We start from the raw sequence: 11570 nt of genomic DNA on the forward strand, positions 1-11570 counted from the left end.
TAAAGAGAAATTTTTTTTTCCCCCCCCCCCCCTTTTGCTTTCCCCCTTAAACATTTTGGATTTGATGACACAAATGAAAAAGGAGAATGTATAGTATATTAACCCAAATCAACCAAAACGATGCTGGCTCTAAGCATCGTTGCCATGGGTTACTGCACTCCACTCAGCTTTCATTTGTTTTATTGGGCGATATTGCCTACCCCCATTTCATAGCCGTTATGCCAACACACAACATTAAATCGACCGCTACATCTTTTGCTGCAATAACCAAACAGATTTACTATTGATTTATGTAGTTAGCAGATCTTTTCGGCAAACATGCTGTGCTCAGAGAAATAGAGGCTGTTCAGAGGCCGGGTGTAATTATCTAATTAACACCCTCCCGTGTTGTACAGCCTTGCCATACATTATTCCCATGCTGTAGAGATGATAATAATAGCTGTGCGCTAACACTTTACATTACTAATTCCTTTCCCTTTTGTAAACAGCCGTGCTGGAGCTGCTGCAAATTCAGCACAGGCCTCCATCCCTCCTGAGCCTGCAGGGCCTGGCAGATAAATTTGGAGGTTACCGTGGAGATGTTCATCCTGGGAGTATAGTCACACCCACTGGTTGCTGAGCAACACACAAAAAAAATCTAAAGTTGCTGCAGCAAAATTACAATTCAAATGTTGCAGCATTAATGTATACGCTTACTTATGGCAGACGTGGGATTGAGGCGGGGAGTATCGAAGTACGGTGACAAAACTGACAATACATCAGCAAAACACAATTTACAAACTCAGTGACTGCAAATAAAGAATAATATGTTGCAGAATATTTTATAAATAATCCGCACTGTTGCACATATGCATTGGACAGGAGTGATATTTCATCCATTCCCTGCAATAAGTCAAAGCTTATACTGGAAGGAGGGCAAAGGGCAATGATGACGTGTGATAAGCAGGAACTCTAATCCACCAATCACGTTTCAGCTTATCGTAGTCACAACAGTAGAGGAGTCAATATTGTTCCTGCATGTTACAATTCAACGCTCCACTTTTCACTGCATTACTGAATACACCTGATAGTCTCTCTTTTCTTTAACCAGTTGACATCCGCGGTGTTAAACCCCCTACCCGTCATTAAAGAGATATGCAGGCTGCCATTGCTGACCTGCTACTGGAAGTGTTGGCTGCATCATGCTGATGGAATGGCTTTAGTCTTTTCTGAGCCAATGACATAGAACAAGCGATAAAGAATTCTGACGTTTCCCTTTCACTTGATGAATACTTCTTCCAGGTCTGTGATGTGTATGTGCCATGCCAGTACACTCATAACCTATATCTAAACCATCGCAAGATGTGAAAGTTGCTAGGAGGATAGATTCTTTTTGCTAAAAAAAAAACTATTTCTCCTTGCTCCTTGGTTTTACTTTTTTTTTGGTGTTCACTTCCTGCAAAGCATTTAGAGTGCATTGTACACTCTCAGCATCTTTCGGATGATGGGAGCGGGCCAAGAATGGAGCCAAGTGCCAGGACAATGTAACACATGACACATGAACAGGAGTTACTTCATCCGTGGCTACCCAATGACCAAAGATAGAAGATAACGGATGCGGACGAAGCAGCGGAGGTGCCTGGGAGCGCAGAACCGTCAGCGCTGGTGATGGGCAACATCAGATGCAAGTCTGGCATAATGCATAAGTATACATGGCATACATGCACATTAGAGTGGAAGAGCTTTAGTTTGGAGAGCGGTGGATAGTGTGAGGATGCAAATATGAAAGCAGCCATTGTTGTTTTTAAAAGTCGAAGGCTCTAGGGCTACTTTATGCTGGCTTCCCTACCTGCTGATTGGCCTGGAACAAGCATCCAGCTGGTAAAGTCTGGAGAGTTCTAACACTCTTCAGTGACTCATTAAATATTAAAGGCAGGATTGCCATGACAGTCTTGGGGCCTGCAAATGCAAATACCATATTTCTGTACTCACAGGTGAACTTTAAAGTGCATGTGCATTGGACAGAGCGGGGGCAGAGGCTTGGAGTATGAGAACAAAGACTGCATTGTATTTGCTTAGGAATCACACCCCAACATTTTACTGTGGGTACTACATACATGAAGTTTGTGAGGTGTCATGTTGGTCCTTCTATACCCAAAAATATATAGTTAGATGAACTGGCTTCCATCAAAAAAAAGGTCTGAGCCATAATACTATGGCAATGGCTTGCGAAGCCATTTACACATTGTGAAACAATTTTACATGCTCTACAAAGCACTGCAGATGATGTTATTGCAATCTTAATTAAATTCAATTCTACATGACCTGAAGTTAACAGTCTAATGGTTTTCCAACCATGCCTAATCGTGAGATACTTGTGGCTCAGTAAGACAGCTGGCAGGGCACACTGGCACATATAGTTCCCCAATGGTAATGTAATATATATGGGACGCATCAATACTGTTTTTTCAGTATCTAGTGCCGATACTTTGCTTTTGGTTCTTGCCGATGCCGAGTACCGATACTTCCGCTGGCATCGAACTGGCTTCCCAGCCAATTCACATGGAGCCGGCCTCCCGGCCAATCAGGATCAGTCATTACTCGCCACCCGGCTTCCCGATTGCTTGGGAAGCCAACTCCATGCTCCATGTTCCCCCTACGGCACTGCCGGTCAAAGGAAATCTTCCTCTGACCGGAAGTTCCGGTATCGGGGAAGGTATCAGAGCACTTGGGTTAGTACGAGTATATATTTATTTATACACACACACACACATATGTTTTTCAACATATGTGAACAAGCAAACATTAGATCTTGGTTCAAGCAGTGACTACAAATAAAGGTGACATCCTTGAACAAATGGCACGTGAAACTGACATGGAGTAGTTATTCTTATATTCTCATGATGTAAATGAATGAAAATGCAGATGTGTCATGTGGGGAAAGTAAGTGTACCCCTACAATTGCCATCACCTTAAATCCTTGAAGTTAGAACAATATTTTTCAGATTAAGTGCCAATAATTACAACCTCCTTGGGGAGCATACAGGTGGAACCGGTGTTATTTAAACCTCAGATATCTAAAGTCCGGTGTTCTCTTTGCAATTGATGTGTGTGGTTTCATCGTGCCAAGATCAAAATAATTCTGTAAGGCCCTCGGAAAGAAGGTTGTGGATGCCTAGGAGTCTGGCATGGGATTTACAAGGATTGCCACATTATTTGATATCAATCATTCCACTGTAAGGAACAAAATGGAGAAGTAGTGTAGAATTCAAACCTCTGCTAGATTGTCCAGGACTGGCTGGCCCAGCAAATTTAGCCCAAAAGCTGTTTTTCTGATGCTAAAATGGGTCACCAAGAACCCCGAAAATGGATCGTGGAATCCGCCAATGACTCTTGCAATAGTTGGTGTCTAAGTGCATACATTTACAACCAGACAAAACTTGCCTGGAAATGTGCCTCAAAATAGCCTTTGCTTTAAAAGAGAACATTAAAGCAAGACTACAGTCAGCCATTAAACAAACAGGCAAAGACCAGGCCTTCCGGAGCAATGTGCCATAGACTGATAAATCAATGATAGAGTTGTTTGCGTACTGTACCCGTAGACAAGTTTGGCACTAACAGATTTCAGGAGAAGAACCTCATGACAATTGTAAAGCATGGTGGTAGAAATCTTATGGTTGGGGGCTGTTTTGCTGCTTCAGAGCCTCAGCAGCTTTCAGTTTTCGATTAGAATACAAAATCTGCATTATATTAAAATGTGCTCGATGAGAACGTGAGGCCACCTATCCATAAGATGAAGTTGAACTGGAAATGGAACTTTCAATACGATAATGATTTAGAGCACACTTACAAATCCACCAAGGGATGGCTCAAAAAGAAGAAATGGAGGGTTATGGACTACTAGACTAATCAAAACCCTGGTTTGAATCCCTTTAAAGTGTTGCAGGGAACCCACAAACATCGTGCAACTAAAGGAATTTTGCATAGATGAATATTCACAAATTTCAGATGTCAGAGACTGATGGGCAGTTATGCAAAACAACCACAGGTAGCAATGTCTACTAAAGGGGATAATGTCAGCTTTTGAGGGCCAAAGGTGTACTTACTTTTTCCAGAGTACACAATTACATATATTGAAATCTTTTGTTACATAATTAAAAAAGGAAAATTTTCATTATGTTTGTATTATTGTTTAAATCAATATCTGATTTATGCCAGTTCAAATATGTTGAAAAAGTCAACAATTTCCATGGGGTGTACCTACTTTTTCACATGAAAACACACACACACACACACACACACACACACACACACACACACACAGCTTTTCATTCTGCTGGCTCATGGTTCACATGATTTCACAGCAACTGACAGCTATCAATAGCAAATTCCCCCAACAAAGTGTCGCTTCCAGTACAGATGAAAAAAGGATTAATGGTTTTGACTATACTATGTTCCACTTTCTAGGTAAATGAATTACAGACCTTAATTATCACAGTGTCTCACAGGGAGTGTGCTGTAACACAGCAACCAGATTCATTCTTCAATTCTTATTAAAGGTTTTCTGATGAACAAAAGGTGCAGCATAAATAGTTAAAAGAAAGACCACACATTCGGACATGCCCTGCTGATAGTCAGCACATGTTTGGGCCATCACTTATTCTGGAGGCCAATACAGACCGGCACAGAGTGGCAAGGAAGGAAGATGTGTCGATTAAGTCGCCACAGCCGGCTGGTTTGGCTGTCATGATGCTAACCAAATCTGTCTTAGATTGTCACTCTACAGACAAGAAGGAAACGTGTCTGCCATCTCTGTCTCAGTCTCCACCGCACACTCACAAAAAATCAGGCTGATACCTTATCTCTATTATTTTTTTCATGTATACATTTAACTCCAGGCTTTCAATCAATACTAATTAGCAAATAATTAAGTCTATCCGATATGTAATTAACTGTCTAGTGCTCATAGCAGAATCATATAAGGCAGATATTTTTGCCTTTTAGAATTCTTACACTGAAAGCCCCATAGCTACATCTACACAATTGTGGACATACCATGTTTTGTTAGGAGATGAACTGCAACTCCCAGCATGCTCTATTCTTAAACAGCAGAGCTTGCTGGCGGCTGGAGATGAAATAATTAAGAATTCCAAGCAGCAGCTCTGTTGAGTGAAGATACAGCATGCTGGAAAGTTGCATGGTGCATACAATCATGAAACACCATGAAAGTTATAATACTACAGAAAACTGTCCCTCTTGCCTCATCTTGTGCCATACACTCATACCATCTCACAGGTCAGAAGACAAATGACACCAACAGTCAATTAACATTAAACACAGCATTAAATCCCCTTCCCTATTGAAGCAAGCAAATAGTTTAGTATAGTTACTTGGCTCTGGTGATGCCATGGTGGAGACAATGATGGGTGGTCCAGTCCTCCTGGTAACCTTCTGGTAGGGTGAGTGGGGAGAGTGCTGACTATGTATGGTAGGTGGTGGTAAGCTCATTGTGGTCTCCATATGACTCCCCTGTTTGCGTAGAAGCTGAGGGCTATAGTGAGGGCTGTGCACAGGAGAAGTGGGTGGAAGGCGCTCTCTTTTCATAAGCTCCATGGGTACAGTATAACTAGTAGGGTAAGCTGTTTTTGGTCCACTGGTGATGTTTGTGTGTACAACAGTCATGGGTATGCCAGACTGGGCAGGGTAGGCTGATGCTGACCGAGTTTGAACAGGCATGGAGTATCCAGTGGTTTGCATGAACTGTGGGTTTTGGACATTCATTCCACAAGCTGGGTAGCTGGCCGCCTCCAGTAAATGCTGGGATGGAGCGCTAGAAGGACGGCGGGTGAGTTCAGCCATTCTGGGAGAGACCGGCTGCAGTGATAAAGATTGTTGTGTGTTGGAAACGCCATCCATCATTGGGTTATTAAGGGTCTGTGCACCAAAATCACCACGCATAAGATCTCCACGGTGGCTGAAGCTATTGGAGCGGGCTCGAGACCTCAAGGAGTTGCTTTTCTGTGGATCTTGTCTCAGCATCTGCAAATCTACCCGGTAGCTCTTGATAAGACCTAAAAGCAGTCTTGCCTGGCCAAGATTTGCAGCCACTGATTTAATGTCATGTTCTTCCATGACAGCCAGTGAGCTGGGTGTGTCGAACCCCTGCTGTATCAATGCACTAATAGTTGCTTCAGAAAGGCCTTCACTTCTTAAAGTTGTAAGGAATTCCATATCTACAACCCTTTTTAGTTCGGCTCCAGAAAGAGCCTGAGGATGCGATGGATTTAGAGTGCCATCATAGGCATCATATGTCATCTTACCAGTGACATTATCTCTTACTGAGCCGTAGCCACGATTTGCAGAGATAGAAGAATTTCCCAGAGTGCCATCCATGGCAGCAGATTCACTGGGCTCCACCACTAGGCAGGTAGGAGCTGTCTGTCTCCCTCCAGTGGGATCAATGGCTCGTTCTATCATCTCATTATAAATCGGTCTGTTGGGGAACGCGGAAGCCTCTGAGCCATATCTGGGGTTGGATATATCTACTGTGTATCTGGCAGGGGAGGAATCTCGACTCCTGGAACGTTGTCCCTCGGCGATGACTCTACCTGTAGGATCTCTGTACATACGACCCAATTCTTGTGAGTGATATGGACGTGCTGGAGCCTGTTCCCAGGCCGTACGACTTGTGGGAGGACCGTAAGCATGTCCTGCTCGATTTAGTATTGGGTCTCTGTAATAACGAGGATCCTCCAGGGATCTGCCAGGCAGAGAAGGATCATTATAATAATCTTGGGTTTGCACAGATCCACGCCCAGACATTGCCATTTGCCTCTCGTTGGGAAAGCTGAAGTCTGGGACTGAGGTATTCCTCACTGGCCTGCGGTCCTGACGCACTGGGTGACCTTGCTGACCTCGGATATATGCGTCTGGGTTGGAAGAGAGGTCCGCCTTTATCTCCGAGCTGCCTGGCACGAGAATATCGCGGGATCTACTGCTTGGCAGCTTGTAAAAAGCTTCCTCTCCGTTGTAGGTCAGAGAATTGTTTATGCCGGCTGCTCTGTGATATCCTGATGAGATGTCTCCCTCCCAGCTGCCTTCATACCAACCTGCTGCATCCCAGCTATGCGATCGGCTGATGTTTGTGTGCCTGCCTGGAACCGGCATTGGATAAAAAAAAAACCTTTCAGCTTAGATACAGTGCTAGGAGGAGGAGGCGAGGAAACGTCTCAGTTAAAATCTTCTGTTACATGTATCAAAGAAAAAAAACACACACACAATAAACAGATGTAGCTGCACCTGAGCTCTCTGGAGGCACAACAGAAACAGGCGGCTTGAGTTACAAAAGTATCGGCTGAATTATTAATCCCACGTAATAGAAGACGATACAGTACAACACCCTGTAGACAGCGGTCTCTGCAGGCTTCAGGCACAGACTGGGTGTCCGCATCTAATCCTCATGGCTTTGCCTGAATGGAGGGAACATTTTATTTATATGGATAACTGTGTGCAGATTAGAAAACCTGCAAAGCCCTAATCCTGTATGACAGAGTGGACCCAGACACAGAACCTCCTGATGTCACAGTAACCTGCTGCTTTCAGAAAACCTCTCACTGCTATGCCTCTCGTCTCTCCTATTTACTTGGGTCAGCGGAGAATGGCTGAAATGGGGACATGGAGAATCTAAAACGACACAGCTCCAACTAAACTCTTGATGAAAGAATAACCTAACCAGGCTAGGATTTAACACACACACACACTCACAAGGAAAGGCTGAGACCAGACCCGCAACACTGATTAAAGCTGAAAAGGACACGTTAAGTCCTGGTTCACACCTAGGCGGCACCGTTTTTGCACGTTTTACACGCGCGTTAGCATCATGCGTTTATGCGCGTTGTGCACATTTGTATGCGCGTTCTAATGCGTGTACATGAAGATACGCAATTTGATTGGCAGCTCATAAACAATTGGGGGCAATGGAAGAACACGCGTATAAACGCGCAAAAACGCTCACGGAAATGTGCAACATGCTTCTGCTGAGCATTTTTGGGCATTTCCAATGAAGTCTATGGGGAGGAAAAGCGCTTTTAACTGCCCGAAGAAGCTACTGTACCTTTTCAGGCGTCTGGCGTTTTTCTGCTCAGGTGTGAACCAGGGACATTGAAAATCATGGGGTTTCTTGTGTTGGGCAGTTAAAAGCGCTTTTCGAACTGCTCAAAAACGCCTAGGTGTGAACCAGGGCTAAATCTACAGTTGTGGAGAACTTGACAGTTGTGGAGCAAATTATGCCATACACCAGATTTACAAGTAGGAAAATGACATTTATAAAGACTTGTGTTGTGTTCGTTAAAAGGGATCAGTAACCGCTACAAAATGCAGATATTTCAATTCAAAGTGAAAGTCACAAGACTGTAAACTGGTTTCATTCAATGCAACAGGATATACAAAGTTCCTTAAATGAGCAACAACTGTGGTGGTCTATGGACAGCACTGAAGGTAGCAGCCTACATACAGATACTGTAAGAAGGAGTCTCCACATGTCACGTGGCAGTTTTGTATAATGAATCCCCAAAATGTATGAACTAGAAGGCCTTGGACCTCATCTAGGAGGGTCCCTGAATTCACCATCTATTAGCTGCCATGCATGCAATACTTGGTGGTAAAATACAGACACCAACTCCAGCTTTTAAATGTAAACTAAAGTATTTTTTTTTAAACGGCAGTAATTAGCCGCAAGAACTTAGTTTCACAAATGAATATCAAAATCTGCCCATTGCACCTGCCTTGTATAACCGAAAATACATCTTTTGTTGGGTTACCAGTAGTTTCTCAAGCCAATGTCAACACATTGTGCACATTTAATGAATCCTGGGGTATGAGTCCACACGCTTACAGTGTTTCTTACACTGCGAGATATAAAGCATTGACTGCATTTAGCATGGCTTGCTATCGAAAAGAAACAGAGGAGCACACAGATGAGGACACTTCTGCTACATGCTTCACTGCCCTGTCAGCAATAATCCCCCCCCCACACATATTAAGGTGCCCATACACCTTACAATTATCGTACGATTTTCGTATGCGATCGACTTTTCATCCGAAAATCGTAAGTGTGCATTGCAGTGTCCGACCGACAGTACTGTACAATCGTAAGACTGTTGACGGTCAAGCATGTTTGAAAACTTTGCTAGATCGTACGATTGTCGTAAGGTTGCTGGCGTTTCCGTCCGTCAAAAGTCGTACGATCTACACTGCGCTTGCGCTAACGAAAATACGGCAAATCAATTACCGCATTTCATCCAGGTGCTTTTCGTTAATTATGGCTAAATTAATCTTACGATCATCAGGGCAGCGTGGGGCTGCCGTACTAAAAAATCGTACGACTATTCGATCATCGGACGAAAAGTTTAGTCCGATAATCGTAAGGTGTATGGGCACCTTTAGTATCAGTGACACTAGTAATAATAAACCTTTCCATTCATTGGGGTCAGTGAAAGTGGCAGCTATAATGCCCCCCCCCCCACACCCCACCCTCTGTAGGAGATCACCCAACCCAACAGCAAGTGCTAGCATAATCACAGTGATGGATACTGGAATGCAGAGAGCATTCCAACACTTGGCACTGCACAGCCACTCTGCATTGTATCCTGGAGCGTACAGATCAAAATTCTGGACCTGTCCCACAGAAGCTGGGACTATTGGACACAGTAACCAGGACCTTGTGCTCCACTTAGGAAGATTCCATGGACTGGCAGTTGGACACTAGAGGATGCATGGACATTTACACTACAGGCCAGTAGTGTCCGGTTCTACAGGCTCCATTTCCTACAGAGATGCAATCTCCTCCATAGGATGTAAAAGGTCAAAAAACACATCTACAGCAGAGGATGGACAGCATGAGAATCTGTACAGACAATCAATAGAACAGTTCAACAATACACGTTATTAAGTACACCTGTTTGTTGGTACACACAGTGAAAATGTTATGCTTTATAAGGATAGTGCATCATTGCCATAATGTATGAAGAAAGTACATGAAGCCCGGAAAGACTTCTCACTGACTGGTCTGCAGCAAGACTAATTAACACTATAGATGAAGACGAGGTTGTGATGATGGAACCTACCAACCCTTCTGTGGGGCCCAAAATATTTTTCAGTGCCAATAGCTGGGGTCACTATTCTCAACAGTGGTTTGTAGGTGTCAGTTAAGTAATCAGTATCCTTCCACAGTGACTAGCACTGGGAATCAGAGGCATGCTAAGTCTCTCTATATTCCACTATAATAAACTGCTTTGAAGTTTGCAATTACTTTTAAAATGTGGAAACAAAAAACAACGTAGCCGAATCCTTCCACCTGAACTCTGAAATCCATTTACTCTCTTAAAATGCATCTTTAGTGTAATGAATTTCCTGATCCGGCTGGTCACTGCACCATACAGCAGCTTACTTCTGCCCATCACACTAACTCACGCTGACCTTAATCCTTGCCGGATAACACAGTAATCCCTAAATCTATATACAGAGGACAAATACACAGCACACACAGGCACAGAGTTGTAATTATTTTCCTACAGGAAGGTCTTCAGCTCAGTGGAAGTATTCAGTGACAGCAGGGGGCTGCATGTCCCCCCACCCACTACACACATCCATTAATCTGGCTGCAGCCCACTGCCCTGCTGGCAAGATGGCACCACACTTTATGATCTAAGGGCCACATGGAGGCAACAGATGTGCTTGTTATTAGCTGGCCATGTTGGTATTAGAACGGCATTAACCCATTCACAGCTGTTCAGCGAGCAAGTTAACTCTTTCGTATAAAAGTTTGTGTAAGCTATGAAAAAGGATTTCTTATACGGGCACTAGGAAATATTACTTGGAGGCCAAGCCAATTGTGGGGAAGTCATCGAATATGGCATAAACTGACGGTTCAAGCTCCAGGACTAATTTCTGCTCACAGACAGATTGCGGTCAGCTTGGCAAAGTTCAAAATTATTTTTAAGGATGAAGTAAAAACTATGTTAATCTCAAATTTATCAAATTACCTGAACTACATTATGACGGTAACCTACACTGAGCGGCCAGATTATTATGACCACCCCATCAGTTGGGCCACCTTTTGCCTTCAATACTGCGGTACTGGGCAGTCCCGCTCCCCATCCAAGACTGGAGGAGGCGGACAGCAGGGGCAGCACGGCCGCATCAGTGCTGAGAGCAGGGCCAGCGAGGGCGTGTCAGTGCGGAGAGTGGGGGCAGCGCGGGCGCGTCAGTGCGGAAAGTGGGGGGCAGCGCAGGCGCGTCAGTGCGGAAAGTGGGGGCAGCGCGGCCGCGTCAGTGCAGAGAGCAGGGGGCAGCACAGCCGTGTCAGTGCGGAGAGCAGGGGCAGCGCGGGCGGAGTGTCGGTCTGGAGAGCAAGGAGCAGCGGCCGTGTCAGTGAGGAGAGCGGAGTAGCGCAGCCGTGTCAGTGAGGAGAGCGGAGAGTGGGGCGGCCGTGTCAGTGAGGAGAGCGGAGTAGCGCAGCCGCATGAATGGAGGAATGCCTGCTGTTTTCCCCAGCGGCCACTGTCAGAACACCCAAATGGAGCTTGTGGCAC

General features: G+C 44.5%; 1 protein-coding gene across 3 annotated transcripts in view; it reads right to left on the reverse strand.

The window, feature by feature from the left end:
- Positions 1–11570, reverse strand: part of CTBP2 (C-terminal binding protein 2) — an 84289-nt gene that overhangs the window by 26122 nt on the left and 46597 nt on the right. Inside the window, exon 1 of one of the 3 annotated variants that reach the window (XM_018553697.1) lies at positions 5370–7640. The exons of the other annotated variants lie outside the window; for them this stretch is intronic. Coding sequence (XP_018409199.1) covers positions 5370–7146 — 1777 coding nt within the window. The 5' untranslated portion in view covers positions 7147–7640. Of the gene's footprint in view, positions 1–5369; positions 7641–11570 lie in introns of those variants that run through there. 3 annotated transcript variants of the gene reach the window in all.

Source organism: Nanorana parkeri, unplaced genomic scaffold, assembly GCF_000935625.1.
Source record: "Nanorana parkeri isolate BGI_ZX_2015 unplaced genomic scaffold, ASM93562v1 scaffold127, whole genome shotgun sequence".
Classification (NCBI taxonomy): domain Eukaryota; kingdom Metazoa; phylum Chordata; class Amphibia; order Anura; family Dicroglossidae; genus Nanorana; species Nanorana parkeri.